Source organism: Lissotriton helveticus, chromosome 6, assembly GCF_964261635.1.
Source record: "Lissotriton helveticus chromosome 6, aLisHel1.1, whole genome shotgun sequence".
Classification (NCBI taxonomy): domain Eukaryota; kingdom Metazoa; phylum Chordata; class Amphibia; order Caudata; family Salamandridae; genus Lissotriton; species Lissotriton helveticus.
The window spans coordinates 1,890,534,604-1,890,554,904 of record NC_136067.1 but is presented as its reverse complement, the minus strand read 5'-3'; the positions used below and the strand labels follow the sequence as shown (position 1 = coordinate 1,890,554,904).

General features: G+C 44.9%; 1 protein-coding gene across 4 annotated transcripts in view; it reads right to left on the bottom strand.

Annotated features, from left to right (window-relative positions):
• Positions 1-3,225: 3,225 nt before the first annotated feature.
• The window catches only part of DISP1 (dispatched RND transporter family member 1), a 659,288-nt gene continuing 642,212 nt past the window's right edge, over positions 3,226-20,301 (bottom strand). For all 4 annotated transcript variants that reach the window (XM_078649828.1, XM_078649829.1, XM_078649831.1 and 1 more), the window contains one exon: positions 3,226-6,878. In XM_078649828.1, the coding sequence (XP_078505954.1) occupies positions 3,249-6,878 (3,630 nt within the window). In that variant the 3' untranslated portion in view covers positions 3,226-3,248. The remainder of the gene's footprint in view (positions 6,879-20,301) is intronic.

Sequence of the window (20,301 nt, the reverse complement as noted above, 5' to 3'; positions counted from 1 at the left end):
TTTCAACCACAATTTCAGGGTTTAGTACCCAATGTAATGCTGCACAGTTTACCACCCTTTGTAGGATGGACAGCTGGCTTGTTTCAGGGAGGTAAGGGAACCCTATTTTCACCCAGCAAGCATTACCCCACGAATTGGAGTTTGGATTTTTTATCTCGGATTGAAAAACGGAAAAAACGATTTACATGTATCTACTTTTTTAGGTCTCGCTGAGCCAACGCGCACACACAACACCCCACACACACAACCCCACCCCCACCCCCACACAACTCCCCCACACACACACAACCCCACACAATCACTCAACCCCACACACATACAACCCCACACACACCCACCACACACACACAACCACACAATCACACACACAACCCCACAACCACACACAACCCCAAACACAACCACACACAACCCAAACACAGCACACACAACTACACACACAACTACACACACACAAAACCACACACTCACACAATCCCACAACCACACACACAACCCCAAACACAACACACACAACCCCACAACCACACACAACCCCAAACACAACACACACAACCCCAAACACAACACACACACACAACCCCACACAAACACACAACCACACACACAACCACAACCGCACACACAACTACAACCGCACACAGAACCACACAACTGAGACCTATTTTTTAGGAGCAGAAAAGAATGTTCTTTATCCTCTAAAAGGCAACGAATGAATAGCCCCTGACAACTATCCAACACTGCCTGAACATTCTAGCCATCCTAGCTGCAGAATCGGCTCTTCCCTGTATACCCGACCATATTGTATAATGCTATTAAAACAGAGACTTTTTAGGTTGATCCTGAGCAGCGCATGTGCTGCTCTTCGAAGCACGCTGTATTCAGGTATGGACTTGTTAAGATAAGCTTGCAGTTTTGTCCTATCGCTGAAGGTTGGTAGGTTGGGGAAGTAGTGTCTAGGGCGTCCTTTAAACAAGCATTTGCAATGCAATAGGTCTCACTTTTGCGAGAGTTTAAGCTATTAGCATTGTAAATGACAATGCCTTTTATTTATGTTTTAAATACAAAAACATAAATAAAAGGCTTGCCATTTACAATGCCAATAGCTCTAACTTTAATAATGCGAGACCTATTGCATTGCAAATGCTTGTTTTATATTTCCACCCATATTCACAATGTCGCCGATATTCGCTACATCCCTGTGACGGTACAAGGGGGGCGCGCTGGCGATCGTGTTGTCGTCGCAAATATCGCACACGATCAGAAAAATCAATTTTGGACACAACTTGTGTCACTAATACCCGAATTTCTCAAACATGGGGTCACAGTATCTGCACCCTGACCCCTGGTCCTAACTACAACTGCCTACTGGCAACCACCAGTAGGTAATAAAATAAAATAAATAAATATAGGTATATATATTTATATATATATATATCCACCTCTATTTCTCCAACCTTGAGCCCAGACCTCAACAGGGTGGCATCGGCGCGCGGGGACCGGAGTACCTCGCTTAACATCCAGAAAAATCCTCCCTTGAAGAACAAAAGAAGAGCGCCGTGCACCAGACTTTGAAAACAGGAGCTTTTATTCCAAATACAACAGCATGGCAGCAGGTAGGTCCTAACGCGTTTCAGCTTAATGAAGCCTTGGTCACAGGTGAGCCACTGGATAGTTTGAGGGCGTGACCTTGATACTGCCCCAGAATGCAGTGCATACATTAAACTGGTTAAAAACCTGTGCCCATATGCTGCTCCCGACATGATTGGGGCACTATTTTATTTTCTTGGTGCTTGCCCATCTTCGCTGGTTTTAAAAAAAAAAAAAGTTTTTTGCCGACTGTCATGCTGCAAACTTGCCCGCAGGTATTGTAGCTTTACTTGTGAACTGGTCAAGAGGTTATGCAAGCCCTGATTGTGCAACTGAGTATTGCACATTAAAAAAATAAAATGTACAGTCTTGTATAGCGAGCACTCGACTGGCAGGTATTGCAGCTCTTTACATGAGCACCAGTTACATTGCAGAAGGTCACATTCATGTTTATGTTTGCATAGGCACATGAAGTGATTAGCCCAGAATCACAAGATGTTGAGCCGACGCAGAGACTTGAACCTGGTTCCCCAGCTTCCCAAGTCAGTAGCCCTGGTAATAACGTCACAGCCTCTCCCAATCTATATATCTGCTATCTCGATGGCTATCCATGCCCTGACATTACAAACGGGCCCTGGTTGATGTGTTCCCAGCAATAAATGCAGATTAGGCAAATAATTTAGCATCCCCTATTCCCATTTTCCTGTTTCCAATGCTCTGAGGAGCGGAGGAGGAAGAGCAGAGGGAGGAGGAGACAGCAGCCCACAGGCTGCACTGCTCTTAGCCCCACCATTAAAAACAAGCACTGGCAAAGCCAATACACCACGCCTATAGAAGATCTATTGGCTTTGCAAAAACAAAAAAAAATCTGTGTTGCACAGCGACCGCACTGCTGTGCAAAGTGTGAAAAAATATATAGACAAAGCCAACAGATCTTGTATAGGCGAGGCTTACTGGATTTTCCAATGCTTGAGATTCTCTTTTTCATTGCTTTCTATTCAGGTTATGAGAGGTAAGAGATGGATAGAGCACTTTACCTGAAAACATCGGAGTTCATCAGGACAAGTGTCTCCCTTTCCTCCGCAGAACAAGAGGGGCGGGGATTGTAATCAGCTGCATTAATTTAATTGGTATCCTCATTAGATAACTGTCCAGATATTTAAAAAACTGGAGGCAAGTTAAGTTTGGTGCCTTCTGTTAACTAAACTATTCCATCCAGCTAAAACCATTAAATCTCTATCACTTTAAAAAACAGTGAAAGTATTGGGTTCGACCTACTTTTTCACCACAATTACACAGATGACATCCATCCCAAGACCTTCATCCAGATGCAGAGACCACACTACCTGCACTAGGGTTTAAGTTAGGGTCTACAGTGGAAGCCACTAAGAAAGCTGGCCCAGTCTCAAACTGCCTTTCACAGCCCCCATACAAATAATAGATTTATACAGCACTTCCACCAAAGTGCTTTACAGGCATATTACAAAACTGGAATAAACCATGAAGAGAACCACTTAAAAATGAGTGTAATAAACAGATGAATGCTAGGGAACAAAGGCAAAAAAGGGAATTAGGACAGTCATTTGAGCCTTTAGCACTTCTAGTTCAGTGAATAAATAAAGTCGTAGCTATGAATACAAGTTTGAATATATATTTTATTAACATAAACTTTCACTGGAAAGCTCTGAATGCGTTAACACAGCAGGCACATTGGCTTCAATGTTTGGCATTTGACAGTCAGCAGAATTGCACTTAACTGTTACACGTCTGTCACAGCATTGTGAACTTTCATGACAAGGCTCAAAGCCAGGCTTTCTGGCAGTAAAGTTCAGAGTTAGTTTCTGGTCATTTTGGTTTATGTACTTGGCAATCACAAGGGAGTCCGTCTGTGTTGCGCACTGGTCAGTCATACCCTTCTGCTTGATTTTAGATCCACTTGTGTCTATGGAGTCATTCACATTTTCCAGTTTATCACTGAACTCACACTTTGATCCATTTTTATAGAGTCCCCTTTGGTTTGCCAGCTGCAGAGTGCGCTCTGAACCAATTAGAAAAGAGCAAGGTGTTATGAATGAACCATCGCTTCTGCATATAAAAGGCGAAGAGTGTGTTGCATTTGTTAAAGTTCTAACGTTCTCCTCTGCACAGTGAAGGGACTGTCCATCCATCTTGTTTAAACTTTCATTGGTCTGAAGCTGATGCACTGAATGGAGAAAGAAATTTCTGGGAAGAGAATTCGGCATGATGGGCCTTTTGATTAGCCCTGCTGGACAGCTACAATGCTGAACTGGGTGCACAAGGAGCTCAGGGAGGTCTTGTAAAACAGGACTCCTAGAATGTTTAATTTGCAGAAGACTTCCAGATGACGGCACACATTGATAGCAAAAACCATCACCCAACAGCTGACATGAATGGGGGTTCCACTTCATTCGCCTTTCAGCGTATTCACCTGGGCAACTGCACTCTCTGTTTTGTGGTAAGAGTTGGCACATGGTGTGCTCATCAACAGATGTCTGCAACATAGCTGAACAAGACTCTGCTTTGTGGTCTGAATTTACTTCTACTTTCTTATACTGTGCCTGCACGGGAATGCTCGCATTCTGGGGTCTGCCATTGGGTATCTCTGAACATGGATGTGAATCTTCATATGTTGTCTTCTCCAAAGTAGTGCAATTATGAGTTGCCAAAGGCTCGAGCTCATAATGCTCATGGTCGACTTCTGATTTCGGCACTCTTGCATCCAGCTGATATTTGTGCCCAGAATGCAATTTGCTTTGAATCTGTTCTTCAGTGCCCGAAGCCAGAGCCTGGGAAAAGGCTTTAAACTGTAATTTTTTGGGGAGAGGAATTTGCCCGCAGGTTCCCTGGGGCCCCAGACAACGGCACATGCACTGGAAAAAGAAGGTTGCAAATGCCCAGCTGATGCACATTATTAGCATCATGAAGGTACCTAGCTGGGTGTATGCTAATACTGTGGAAGGCATCATCATAGCTCCAGCAACAAAAGTGGTCAATGCAGCCATTGCAATAGCAGATCCCATTCGGCTCAGAGAGAAGACCACTTTTCCCTCTCTGTCCGGGTCAGGAGCTAAGCGATAAGCAACCCCATAATGGACAGCAAAATCCACGGATAAGCCAACAGCTACAGAAATGGTCACAGATTCTAACACATTTAGCTCCCAACCGAGCAGTACCAAGGAACCTACTGTAACAAATATGGTTCCAGCGATGGAAATGATTGCATACAAACTTATAATGACATTCCATGTCGTAACTAACATTACGCTGAAAGCAACGGCCACTGATAGCCCCATTGCAATTAAAGTACCATCGGAAAGGCTGTCCTGCAGATCGTAGAATTCTAGGTTGCTCACAAACCAACCATGACTGAGGCCTGCAGGAGCAGTTGCTAGCTCAGTTGAAATCCACAAATCCACTTCTTTGTAAAATCGATGCATTTTCTCATAGGCCAGTGTGAAAAGATAGGTACTTTGAAACTCCAAAACAACAGCTCTGATGGTATCGTTTGTATCAAACCTAGGACCTGGAGTCTTGCTGTCTAAATGGTATCCGGTACTTCTTTCAATTTCCATTATTGCCCTCTTAATGCAAAGCTCAAACACTTCTTGTTTAAAGGGAAATTTTGGCTGGCTGCAGCAGGGGTAATGAGAAGGCTCATCACAGTCATTTTCCATCCACTGTTTAAATGTCTCGATGAAGCAGCTGGTGAAGTCTTGCTCATCTGGTTGGTGAAAAAAGGTTTGGTTCCTCAACTTTTGGCAAAAATTATAAATCCAGACCTGTGATTCTTGGCTTGCGATATTAAAGCTACTGTCCAATTTCAGCTTTCCTTTGCTTTTGGGGTTCAAGGGATCTCCGTTGTCTTCTGGAGACACACCCCAAATTATGGTGATGGGCATATGAAGTTCTTCTCCATGGTGGACACGTTCAAACATGAAAAGTTTTTTGTATTCTGCATCATAACGTTCAAAAGGATGAGATGACCTAAAAACTTGAAACTCTGAAAGCTCTAGTGAAGGCAGCTTCATCTTTGGATTAATACACACAATATATGCACCACCAACAGTTAAGGCAAGAAACCAAAATAACCAGACGTAGCGAAATTTGATAACAATGCATGGTAGAACTTTTTCAAAAAATATCCGAGATGCTTCTGAGACTGCAAAGAGGAGGTCTTGGAACTTTTGGCACAAAAGTGTCCAACAATTATTGTGGTTGTATACATGCTGCTGAGGTTTTTTTCGAAAGCAGTCAAATACATTGAGAAGATACCGTTCATGGAGCACGACTACTGCAGGTAGCCATGTTACCATTAACACATAATTCACCAATATGGCCGTGCCAGCATAAATACCAAAACACCTAATCGCAGTGATATTGCTCACGTAGTTGGCATAAAAGGCAGCTGCGGTTGTAAAACTGGTAACAAACATAGAAAGAGCAGCATGTTGCAGGGTGATGCTAACCGTTTCAGATGTTTCAGCATGGGGCTTGTCAAATTTTGTGTAGTTCCACACATCGCACAGGACAAAAGCATCATCTGCTCCTATTCCAACAAGAATAATTAGTGCAGTAAGGTTCATGAAAGGAAAAAACTCAAAGTTAAATACTACACGATACAGAAAGTAAGACACAATTAGAGAGCTAATTATTGCAAACATGGTCATTAGCGTGATAAACATAGACCTAGTATATACACACATGACTATAAGAACAATTGCAATGGCGATAGCAGGATACACAGTATCCATTAAAAGATAGTCCTGAAATAAACTATGTTTGATCCCAAATTCAATTCCTGTGATGGTGGTAATCCCATCTGAACAATTCCAGTTCTCGAAATTGTCCAAATAAATGTTCATCATGCTCTCCCCCTTTTCCGTTGGTGAGAAAAGCATGCTGTACTTTAAAGCTGGTACAACATAGTCTGCTGTCTTTGGGCTTAGGAAGTCTTTGTCCACCAAATAGTGAAGAACCTGGTAAACAGCGTTGTACTTAGTACATTTACGAGGCACGTTTGTACACTTCAGCTGGTCTTTTCGCTTGGCTGCCATATCCCAGCAGTCTGACCCCAAGGTTCCATTGTAGTAGTATTTGGCACATGTACGAAGTAGCTTCACAGTATGGGAAACATCACGTTCTACAATATTCTCACAGGATGATCTGTTATTTAGAATGGCAATATAGTTTCCGAGCGTCCAGCTCGGGCAGCACGAATCAGGAGTCGCTCGCTGGCACAGATCACCAAACTGAGGATGGGATCTTATCTGTGAGAAGAGAAAAATATATTTAATTTCAGTTAAACGTTTAAAGTATGTGTTGATTTACAAATCTACTGACAAAACTTAGTGACACATAAAATGTTAAGTAAAAACTCTACATCATTTAAAAACAATTTTAAAATACAAGCAACTACAAACAAGGACAATATCTGAGGCTGTATTACAGAACATGCCTCAGGGGCGCAACATGCATATGCGCCTGCTTTGTGCATCCACAGGGCACGTTGGTATTAGAAAAGGGCCGCAGATCCCCTTGCAGGCACTAGTCCCTCACAGCACCCACCTGCAAAGGGATCTCAAATCCCTCTTTAAAGTGTAGGTGGAATGCCGCCTGCACAGAGAAACATGTAGCAGCTTTCAAATAGCTGCTCCATATTTCACTTGAATGCGCCGCTCTGGCGGTAGCGCGAGTTTGCGGCTGCCCTGCTTAAAGGTGCGCTGTGGAGCAAACCGGAAAGGTGCGCTATATCTATAATAAGGCCCCTGGTGATTTTTATTTATGTATTTAGTTTCTGTGAAGTGCTATAAACATTCTAAGGGACTGAGTAGCCTGGATAGGGAAACACACCCCAAAACAAAGTACTAAAAACTTCAAAGGATAATGACAGTATGGGAAACTAGAAAGTACACTGACATGTAAGTATGGTGTATGTGTGCATCTGTTCTGGGTAAGGCACTCCTTACCAGTGGGTTCAAAGTTTACAGTAATGAGATATTAACCAAATAAACAAAGACAAAATAACTGTCACAAATATACTTAAAATGCTATTCTTTAATTTACAGGAAGTCATGAGAGAAAAAGCATACAATTGAACCTAGGCAATAGGTTACTATATATCTAGTCATACTGTTAAAATATTAGTTCGAAGACTAGCAGTCCCGTTGTTTTTCAGCCAACACGTGTTTTACCCCATCCTGGGGCTTTTCCAAGACTGTGGACTGTAAATCAGAGACAAAAACATAGTTGCGGGTACTGTTCATCCCTATTTGTTTAAACATCGTTCAAAACTATCAGACCTTCAGTCTTTTCATAAACCTCTACAGAAAGGGTTCCTTTCTCTGCTGTGGAGGCATCTCATTCCAAAGTTTTGGCGCTGAAAACTCTGGATGCTCAACCTCCCAGGGGAGTTTGCTTAAATCTCGGAATGTTAAGCGCATACTGATTTTCTGATCTCAGTGCCCAATATTGTTTGCAAAAAACAAAAATCTACCTGACAAAAGATTAGGCAAAGATCATAAAAGTGATCTATGCATAAGACACGAAGATTTAAGAAGCATAGGGACCAACCTTAAACTGTATGGATCGTTCCAACTGAAAATATATCAAATAGCGCAGAGAGGGTTAAAACAGACTTGCCCCATTAGAGTAGAAATACCATTGGTCTAGATTACCGGCTAGTTGCACCTTTGTACTTTGATCTGCGGTATGACATTATCATCGATCTAGCGGAACAGACAGCAGCTACTAACAATATAGTTGGTGAAACACATTTCTACAAACTCAACATAACCTCAAGTGAAACAAGGTTCCCTGGCATGAAAGGTGCACACCTAACTTGGTTTGGGACCACATGTAACATAGCAGGTTGAAGCAGCAGTAGCGAATTAGGACTTTGGCATCTATTAGAACCATCACAGAGCTGGTCTCATTTCTATGTTATTTATTTCCCCATTTGAACTGCGTTTGTCTGTGTAGTGAATTATTGATAATACATTTACCCATATGACAGATTTACTACCAGCAGAGTGGCACAACTCAATGTGTGGTATTTTACCAAACTATCAATCGGTGGTACACATAAGGACCTTTCCTAGCGCATATGTATGTGTGTGTGTATAAACTCACATACTGAATACTATAATCTACATAAAAGCTTAGGTGCTGCATGAAGGATTAGATGGTCAACTCATGCATAGGAGACTGATCTGGGACGACGACCAATATTCCAACAATTTGTCTCGCATTCCTTTTGTAATGGGATTGGGTAAGTGGGAAGGCTCATAGGTATTTAGGTCTCGCCTGGCGAAAGCAGCGCATGCGCTGCTCTCATCAGGGAGGACCTTTTGCAATCGATTTTCCCCATGGGCTCATGCACGTGTCTGCATGGACAAAGATGGCTGCTCTCGCCATCTGTCCAATGCAGACAGCATGCGCGTGTCCGTGGGACAGTGGACAGTCCCACGCCATCTTGTTGTAGCTCGGGTCTTCCCGTCGCACACACAGGTGCGCGCATGGCAGCGTGCTGTTAAATAGCACGGCCGTGCTGGTTTTATCTGCACATACTTCCGGATATCGAGCAGAGAGAAGTAGAGTGGGGAGAGATAGTAGCGGCGCTTCGTTTTTAGATACAGCGAGCCCCTTTGGATGTATTCAAAGGCGTTTCGAGGTGGCTGCAGTTCGCTAGGGATGTTAACAGGGGTTTTACTCAAAGCATTCAAAAGCATTAATTAGCCGGATTTCCTTTATAATCGTGCCAGGCTGGTCCAAAGGACACACAGCTTCCAGGCTGAAGAATGTATCATTTCTACTAATACCCTCAGGACGGAAAGTCAGGTAAAGAGCAAAACTTAAACCCAGATCTCACTTTGATGTTGCTGTTAAACCCCTCTCTGCTGTCACTCACGGGCGAGAGGGCATTGAGGAGATATTTCATCCACGTAACTGAAAATGCCCCGGTGCAGCTGGCAAGTTTTCAGGGTCATCGCCAGGAGGTACATGAATTACTGGTGAGCTTTGCGCGTGTTGTTTGGACCCGACGTCGGGAGAAGAAGGGAGGCTGGTTTTAAGGATCTTTTGAGCAGTTCACTTCAGTCCCCACATACATAATAAATTCCATTTTTTGAGGAGAAGGCGACGCAGCACAACATATAACTTGTTGTTTATTCACTTGGCCAAATCTCACTTTTTCCATAGATGGTGCTACATCGCATCCACTCTCCCAGAACAAACATTTTCAGGTGAAATACGTTTGTTTTTGTCTGCATTGTTTACATTTTTCTGTAAATGTTTCGCACCCAAAATATATTCCAATTGCAACCTGTTACTGTGCCGTTTTCGCAAGTGCTGATGGAATATAAACAGCCGGTGGGCGGGTAAATAAAGGCGCCCACCTTGTATCAGTGCACCGGCCATTGTGCGCGTGTTTATTTATTTTAACCGCACGCTTCCAGGTTGCTAAATACAACAAGCATTGAAAATGCAATAGGTCTCGCCTTTGATTAAGTTAAAGCCATTTGCTCTGCTAATGGTATTGTATATCAAAGCAACTGGCTTTAACTTAATAAAAGGCGAGACCTGTTGCATTTTCAATGCTTGTTTTTATATGTATACGTACAAACTGTGATTGTTAAAATGTATCCAGGTATTTGTGGACATTGGATGTCTTACTGTTACTGTTACACACAACACAAAAACCTAACAAAGATTTGGTGACATAAAAACTCAGGTGCTGAGGTTTTCCCTCTCGTGCGGAGCTTTTTTTTTTTTTATATTTGGGGTAGTTTGCGCTTAAGACTTTAATCCCCCCCACCCTCCACCCAAAGATTTCCAGGCGGAATTTGTCTCCTTTTAACGCACATGCCGGGATTCTAATGGTACCCAGTGTTTTTTGCTACCACTGGGGGGAGCAATAAAATTTTTAAACTGTAGAAACATGTGGGATTTGTTTGGAAAACTGTATGAGATACTATGGAATACGTGTAATATTTTACTTAATGATGACATCAAGAAAATGTTGGCTGTTAAGATCCCATTGTCCTAGCTCTCAGGTACAGACAGAGAAATAAAAACTTTTTTTTCCTTTCTAATTGGTAGTTGATCTTTCATTTTTTTTGTCATCTCTACATGAAGTTTGTGATGACAACAGGTTTAAAAATCATGGGTGGACAGGGAAAGCTATACATTTCTGAAAAGTAGACAAAACTTCTGGAATCGCAATTAAGGACTCGTAAAAGCCTATGCATGTAGGAATCGCTGTAAAAATTGCGATTCCTACACATTCCTTATTTGCGGGTCGCAAATTGCGAGTCGCAAATAAGGAATGGCTTCCCATTCATGCCTATGGGCCTGCAGGCCCATAGGAATGAATGGGAAATTGCATACGCAATTTGCGAGTACCAATAGGTCCTCGCAAATTGCGCATGCAATTTCAGGGTGCAAGGGTGCCAAAAGGACACACTGTTGCACCCCTAAAATTGATCTGTGCACACATGTGGCGCACACACATGCCCTAAGGGCATGTGTGTGCGCAACATGAAACTTTGAAAAATGCACAAAAGTGCATTTTTCAAAGTTTTTGCAAATTACCATGAAGTTGAACAACATGGTAATTTGCGCCCCCTATTAGCGAAATCGCTACGTTTTTTTACTTTAATGCATTGCGTTTAAGGAATCTCAATTTGTGATTCCTTAAATGCAATCGCAATTTAAGTAATCGCAATTTAGGGAATACTTAAAATGCGATTTTTGCATTTGGGATGATGCATCCCAAATGCAAAAATACCGGTCGCGAAGGAGCAGATTCTGAGAATCTGCCCGTTTGCGACCGGTTTTTCTTTTGATGCATGTGCCCGATTGTCATTTGTGTAGATTGCTCTTGGTGTTGTTCTCAAATAAACTAATTATTGAAATTAAAACTAATGAAAATACGTAGGAAAAAAGAATAGGTGACAACTTTTCTATTTGCAGTGGTTTGCTTCACTGGCTAATTTACAAAAATGCTCAGTGAAACAAGAATGATCCCTTCCACTGCCTTCTTCAAAAGAGAAGTGAAAGCGATCCCCATGGCTACATTCATGTGAACACTATGACTGTTTTCCGTATTTTATTAGTTTGTGTTCCTGCGCATCATATTCGTCCTTTTTTTGCGCTAGCTTAGTACTGTTTTTCTTTTGATTATGCTCCATGTATTACATACTCACACAGATCTCTGTATATTATATCCTGCATTCTACATATGACTTGTAAAGCGCTCTGATACTCGCATGAGTCTTGTTCGCGCTATATAAAACCTTCAAAATAAAATAATAGTGTTCATCAGATTCTTCTGGTGGCAGGGATATAAAGTGTTTATAGGTTGTCCAAAAACATGTAATAACCAGAGCCATCATCTGGGCGGCAGCTTACACTTATTTTTCACTAAGTGCAGATGATGCATTAAATCATATGGTTAAATCTAGTGATGAAGAATGGGTATGACTGAAACCTGTTCATTTAAAAAACGTAATTGCCTAAGAATGAAATCCGGAATGGTGATTATTTGCACAGCTCTGATTTTGGGGTTACCCATGATATCATGAAATTTAGAGGGAATTTCACAATATGATTGATAATAACAAAAATTCTACTAATCCCTACGTCTGTGAGGAAGAGCCTATTGCCTGGGTGAGGAGGGGCTCTCCAAAGTGCAACAAGGGAATATCAAAATGTTGATCTTCAAATGGAACCATTATGGAGATGTGGGTGGTTGCAGTAGTTGGGGCTGAGCTCGCATGGCACATAAGAAAGCCTATCAAACCCAGACATTTCTAAAAACTAGACACCCAAGGAAGTATAAGGTGAAGTGATTTGCATTGATCCTGCTATTGAGGGGAGCAGCAAGACTATTAATGCATTAGGGATCAAGGGCAAGCCCCTATTTCGGGATGGGTCGACCCTCACCCAAATCATTTTTGTTTTTACACAGCTATCCCTGGCATCCATTGGGCTGGAGCTAAATCACCCCATCTTACCACCCCCTTCCCGAGCTAGAAAGACTGTTGATCCAGTGAGCTCGCAGACACGGCATACCCAGGAGAGAAGGGGGGTAGATGGGGATAGATGTACCCCTGGGTGCAGAAAGACTGTTGCTATTTTAAGGGTTGGAGGTATGGCCAACTACTTTCCCTTTCAGCTTGTGTGACATCAGGACAAGGTGTCTGCTGATCGCCGCAGAGGCAGAAAACACAATCTCGAGCTGCACATGAAGCTCTTCCCTCACAATTCAAGCTTTTCCTCAAACAGAAAATCGTTTTGTGCACCACCACAAGGGGTTTATACCCTCGGTGGGAGGACAAGGCATTAATGTACTTCATGTTGGTGAGGTAGTGCAGAGAATGTTAATGTCTTACCGCACAGAAGGGTTCAAGTGTTTCAATAATACAGGTTTTTGTAGGGTTTCCTAAATGTTTGGCAATCACGTTGGCTAAACTTAAAGGTTTCATGGTTACATAGATATTATGATTGCTCTAGCAGATGGTGGTGATGAGGCAAGAAGAGGAGTCAATACTGTCTTTGTTTTCGCATCAATACATTTAAAAGTTTAGAAACAGTTATAGTTTTCTCTTAGTAGATGCCACATAAGATAAAGAGAAGCCCAACAGTGATTTAGTACCTAGTGCAGTTTTGAGAGATTGAAATCTCATTCAGTTCTAGGAGTTAAAACAAAGTCACTCATTATTACACCACCAATTACCTGAAACAGTAGCAGCTATTAGAGTTTCTTCACCAGTTACCCAGTGCACAACAAAATGAGAAGTTGTGGGTGAATGTGTTAATTGGGATTAAACATTAAAGGAGGGAGGATGAGGAAATTATCCACTTGGACTTTATCCCAATATTCATTTATTAAGTACCAATAGGTACCAAAGTGTGGGACAGACATTTGGTCAACTTTGATCACCAGTCAATCAGGTTATGAGGGTAGTAAGGAATCAATTCTGTTCCACCACAGGTTCAAATAATACCCGACATGAAGCCCCTCACCGACGAAACTACCCTAGAAATTAAGAAACCCCCCCCCATATCACAATGGAAGCTGCAGCTCATATATTCAGGCCACCTTCTCAAGGACCATCACACAGTTAATCCTATGGTGCTCGAAGCATTTATGGAAGATTATCTAAACTCTTAACGTATCATGTTGGCTATGCACGTCCCAGTAACGGTTGAAGAACTGAGACACAGAGGTCTATAGTCTTATTCATCCGCCCCGTAAATGGAAGCTGTTAAAGTCTGGAAGATTCTGCCTGAAATCCCATCAAGAATCGGTAATATAAGGATTGTCTGCTGAATAGTTGACTAACTCTTCTGCTGAACCAGTGTGGAGACAATTTCTGCGTGCCCATCGTTGGGTCTTCCTTTAAAACAGCATGTCTTGGATGTGGTCCTTAGAGAATGGAAGGTTCCAGACTGGATTAATGTGCAAAGGTTTATGTAAAGACTGTATCCTACAGCAAAATGGATATGACACAGCCAATCTCGGTGAACTTTCTAGTGGCTAGCTTGGTTGGCCGTACTTCATTGCCAGAGGGGACGATTTTAAATAACGTACGAGTTACTTACCTTCGGTAACGATGTATCTGGTAGAAACGATTCTAGCCGCAGATTCCTTAATGTAGAATTATCCCCAGGCGTGATCCGGAAAAAATGTTGCCACAGCATCCCGGCGCGTTGGGGGGTGGGGGGGCGGCATCACGCGACTCCGCCCAGGCGTTGTCCGCGTAGTCAGCGAGGTCACATAAGTCCCACGCCGGTGAGCCTACGTCAGTTTTCTTCGGTGAACTTTTCCGTGCCACCACGCGGAGCCATCAGACAAAACTGTGGGAGTATGGGAACAGTGTGCGAAAGAGCAGAAAAATTGGAAAAAAGGAATGGTGACAAACACCACGAGAAGCAGTGTCAACACTGCAGTACCCAAAGGCAGGGAAAGAAGAAAGAACAGAGCACAGCCCTGAGCAGCCACCCTGCCAGCATGTAGACAGCCCCCCCCCCCCGCCCTGGAGACAAGGGACATATGCAAAATGTCATGACAACATGTAGCAGGACTTCAACCCCAACCAAGAACAACGAAGGGAAACCAGTTCCAAGACAAACAGGAACAACAAACCTCCAAGGCAACCCCAGCACAGAGTGCGACAACCCCCCCAAAGGAACAAATGGCAAAGGCACGGCCAGATGACCCCAACCCAGAGGTTAGCAGAGGGGCCAGGACCCTTAGTAACAAAAGGGGAGAGGGAAGAGAGTGAAAGCAAGCCCCAATCCTGGAGCAACCAGAGCAGAGGGGCACAGGAGTACCTACAAACCCATCCTCCAATGCGCCATAGAGGAGCAAGACGGATCATCCCGGCAAAAAGAGCGAAATAATTCTCTCACAGAAGACATAGCCACACACCGGGAGGAGAGTGCAGAAGACCAAGCCAAAGGTCCTCACAGAACGGGGAGGAAGGGCGGGCTGTGAAGAAATCTGCGTCTAGAATCGTCTCTACCAGATGCATGGTTACCGAAGGTAAGTAACTCATACATCTGATAGAGACTACTTGCCGCAGATTCCTTAATGTAGAATAGATAACCTAGACATTCCCACAGGGAAGGAGGGTCTGTGAAAGGACCCCACCAGCCTGGACATAACAGAGTCCCACAGGGGACTAGTCCAACGGACAGGGTGAGGTACCTCGCACCCCTAGGCAAGGGTAACCCCTACAAGCAGAACACCACCAACCCCAAGAGGGGTGTGGGAAGAAAAAAAGAAGAAGAAAGAGGAAGCGCATTCACACTCAACAGAGGAAACAAGGGCAAGGCAAGGGGAGGCCGAAGCACCTCACGCCCCTACAAGGCAACAGAACCTCCATCCAAGGCCAAGGAAGAGGAAGAAGATCAACCCAGAGGCTCCAAGGAGACTAGGGAAAAAGAAGGCAAGCCCCCCCATCCCCCACACCGGGAACACACCCCGCGAAAAGGGCAGGTGAGCCCACCAGAGCCGGAAGTCGACAGATCAGACAGAATGGCGCCAACAGCAACAAGCAGTCGGAAGCAGGAAGAGTGGCCCGAGGCACTCAGGAAGACCTGGCAGGCTGCGCCTGAAAGAGGGAACACCAAAACCATCTCAGCCCCAGGACAGAGGACATAAGGGCGAAGAAGGGCCTGGACACACCTCAAAGAGGGGTCCGTACACACAACTCAAAAAGAAGCAGAACCAGAGCTACAACGCCAGGCCGCAGACAGCAGGTCAGACCTGGCGAACAGCGTAGCAACCCCAGAGAAGGACACCCCGGGGCGCCACCAAGGCATTCCAATCCAGCAATAAGGGAATTGCATCTGCAAAGTACATAAACGCAATGGAGAGCAGAGGCCCGAAGGCAACCACAACTCCCCAGCACAGAACAAGCTATAAACAGCTACCACTACCCCACATAGGGTATGTTAAGTCCCAAGACATGGGAACCCTCTTAGGAAGAAACTTCCACAGCAGAGAACAACAGAAAGAGCCGTGGTGAAACCCCCCCGCAGAAGGCTTGTCAAGCAGCCAAATAGAAAAAACAGAAGGCCTAATCTCAGGGCCAACCTGATGTAGATAACCCAAAACAAAAACACACAGTCAAGAAGGGCCGACCAGCAGCCAACAGAACCACAGTCCCAACAAAGAGGACTCGAATGCACATGAAGCAAACAGATCGCCCAACTGGGGCGACCCGCCACCATGAAAGAACAGCACCGAAAGACCAGATCAACTCACAGGTCACTGAGGGGGGAGAAGGAGGAGGAGGAGGCCGAAGCCCCGCAAAGAACCTCCGGATGGCCGAGTCTGCCGGGGCGTGGAACAAAAGAGTGCCATCAAAAGGAAGATCTGCCAGCCAATCCCAAACATTTTCCGGGAACACATTGTCCCGAAGCCAAGCTTGGCGGCGAAGGGCAACCGAAGAAGCCACGGCATGACCAAGCACCTCCGAGATGTCCAGAGCGGAGCGAAGAATAAACGCCGCCAGCTCCCGGCCAGCCAACGCATGGTGCCGCAAATCAACCCCAGCATCCTCTCTATCCGTCTCTATCAGATACTATAAATAGGATGATTGACTTCGCAGAAGGTGGCTTACGCTGGGTCTCATCAAGCCATGAGTGCATGCAACTATGGAGTCCATGCTAGTGAATCTCTTATCTCTGACATCAAAGACATTTTAAAGCCTGTTCAGGAAGGCGGAGAGCACTGTGTATTATTGGAGGCTATTCTCAGACTGCTAGAATTTAGGAGATTTCTGGCATCTCAGATGTAGTACATGCTTCAGCTTTGGCAGAAGGGAAAACTACTGCAGCATGTAGGAAGGTCTTTTTGAAGGATTGGCATACAGATTCAGCACAGAAATCTGCTTCTTCCTTGAATTCAATTGGTTACCTTTGTAAGCTGATAGGTCGCAGATTGTGGATCTGGATGGCAATACATCTAAACCTTTGTCACTCCCTTGCGGGGTACCACAGGGCTCATCACTTAGCCCAACGTTTTTAACATATATGTGGCACCACTGGCAGGAGTTATTAGGTCCTTTGGCTTCCAGCTCACCTCCTACGCAGACGACATGGAAATAGTGTTGTGGTTGACTGAGGGAGGTGAGAAGGAAACAGGGGAATGTTTCCATAGCTGTATGAGCACAATTTCTGGCTGGATGTCGTCTAATTGTTTAAAACTTAACTCCAGCAAGACCAACGTCTTAAAGTTCGGAAACAATCCACAGGTGTGGGCACCGGAGGGGTGGCCGGAAGATCTTGGTTCTTGCCCTATATCCACCAGAAAAGCTAAAAACCTAGGGGTATTAGTAGACAACAAACTTAACATGGGTGATCAAGAAAGCATGGTGATTTCAGCCTGCTTTATGGTGCTTACAATTATAAGGAAAATTAAGATCTTTCTGACCAAGAACAATCTCAAGACAGTGGTGATGGCCCTTATAATGTCATATTTGGATTATTGTAATAGCCTATATCTTAATGTTCAAAAACAACATACAAACAGGCTCCAACTAGTCCAAAACGCAGCGGCCAAACTGCTGTCTGGAACGCCATAAATTTGTTTCTGTGAAAGAAGAGCTAAAGAAATTGCACTGGGTCCCTGTAAAACAAAGAACCCGCTTAAAGGCACTATGTACCGTCTTTAAGTCCATCAATGGAACTAGTCCTGAGTTTCTTAGGCATAAACTTCATTGGTATGTCCCGGGCCGAATGCTACGGTCTACGAATGCCAAACAAGTGCAAGTCCCCACTTTTAAAAAGGTGAACTGGGGAGGTAGGAACTTCATTCTCTGTGCCTCCAGAGCTTAGAATGAGCTTCTTTCTTAGGAATGTCCCGGATCTCCTTTCCTTTCGGAAGGGCCTGAAGACATGGCTCTTCTCCCAACAGTATACACTCAATTTCTCCAGGTTACCAGTACTTCGCGCCAGGACAGCCCAGGGTAATCGCGCACTCTGTAAGTGCAAATAACAAACATAAGGAATTCAATATTTGGATCAAAGTTGGAAGATGAACTTTGTTGACTCAAAGAAAACACTCATTCTTTTTGCCAACAGCCTTATTTATTTCATTAGTCCAGATGTCTGCTTTCTCTTCTGTCAACCTTCCATGAGATCTTACCCGCGCCAGTCTTTCAATACAAGGAGACAGTGTAAAAGACCCTCACAGGAGCAGAAAGGGAAGATTTGTTCACCTACCATGTCTTGTTACCGATTATGCCAAAGATAGCCTCATGTGGCCGGCTGGAGTACAGATAAAATACTTCAAAGAGTGGCTAAGGAAGGGTATCAAGTAGAGTTCTCTTCTGTTCTTCCAGATCCTAGGACAATGCACACACTTGCTCTTGCAATTCCATCAAGTATTCTGCAATGACGTTAGAGGTCCAGTCTCTGCTTCAGAAGAAATGCAGTAGCATACAGGGTTGCTTTTCTTTCGTATTAAAGAACAAGTTACTTACCTTCGGTAACGATACATCTGTAAGAAACAGTAGTTAGTATTAGATTCCTTACCTTAGAATATCCCCAGGCGTCAGTCTGGATCCGGAAACTTTTGCGTAGCAGTACCCCTGCGCGTCGGTAGGCGTCGTCTGCAGGCGTCCCCTGCGGCTCCGCGTCGTCGGCGTCGTGCGCCGTGATGACGTCGCTGGAGTATATAGACGCCGCCTCCGCGCGCCGACGTCAGTTCTTTGCACACAGCTTTTCCGCGCCAGAACACGCAGAGCCATGTGAGAACCAACACTGGTGCCATTTGAAACTAGGGCCCTGAAAGGGATGTCCTTAACCCTAGGTATCAGTTCGCAGAACGGGGAGGACGGGCGGGGCGGTAAGGAATCTAATACTAACTACTGTTTCTTACAGATGTATCGTTACCGAAGGTAAGTAACTTGTTCATCTGAAAGAAACAGGTTAGTATTAGATTCCTTACCTTAGAATAGATACCCCAGCAATACCAACCCCGGTGGTGGGTCTGCGAACCAATACAACCTACACCAGAAAGTCCTGGAGGACCGAACGGCCAAAGAAGCCATCCCTCCGGACTTGACTGTCCAGGCAGTAGTGCCTCGCAAAGGTGTGCAGCGAGGCCCACGTGGCCGCCTGGCAAATGTCCTGCAAAGGGACTCCCCGGCCCAGGGCAGTAGTAGCCGCCGTGGCCCGAGTGGAATGGGCCCGCAGCCCAACAGGAGGCTCCTTCCGAGCCAAAGAGTAGCATGCTTTGATGCACAGGACGACCCACCGAGAGATGGTCCGTTTCTGTACCGCCCTTCCCTTCTTCTCACCCACGTAGCCAACAAACAGTTGGTCATCCACCCGGAACTGGCGTGTGCGATCCATATAGAATGAAAGCGCACGTTTTGGGTCCAGACGATGGAGCCGCTCTTCATCCTTTGAAGGATGCGGAGGCGGGAAGAAGGAGGGCAAGGTGATGGACTGCCCAATGTGAAAAGCAGAGACTACCTTGGGCAGGAAAGAAGGTCTAGTCCGAAGAACCACCTTATCAGGATGAACAGACAAGAAAGGAGGTTGAATAGAAAGAGCCTGGAGCTCACTCACTCTCCTGGCAGAGGTGATGGCTACCAGGAAGGCCGTCTTTAAGGTGAGAAGACGGAGAGGACAGGAATGAAGGGGCTCAAAGGGAGCGCACATCAGGAAAGTCAAAACCAGGTTCAAGTCCCACTGAGGCATCACGAACGGAGTTGGAGGATACATGTGCGTGATGCCCTTTAAGAGTCTTAACACAATAGGGGACTTGAACAAAGATGGCTGATCAGGTAGCCTCAAGAAGGCGGAAAGGGCAGAAAGATAGCCCTTGATAGTGCCCAGAGCAGAGCCCTGCTGGGCAAGGGAAAGGAGGAAGAGGAGAACCTCAGACAGAGGGGCAGAAAGGGGATCCACAGCCTTTGCTGTGCACCATGCCACAAATCTGTTCCACCGGCAGGCGTATACCGACTTTGTGGAGGGACGCCTGGCTGCCAGAATGACATCACAGACTTCAGGAGGCAAGTCAAATGGCCTCAACTGTCGCCGCTCAATCTCCACGCATGGAGGTGGAGACTGGACAGGTTCGGGTGGAGGACCGTCCCCTGCTGCTGCGACAGAAGGTCCTCCTGAAGGGGCAGGCGGATCGAGGGACCGACTGTCATGCTGAGTAGCTCG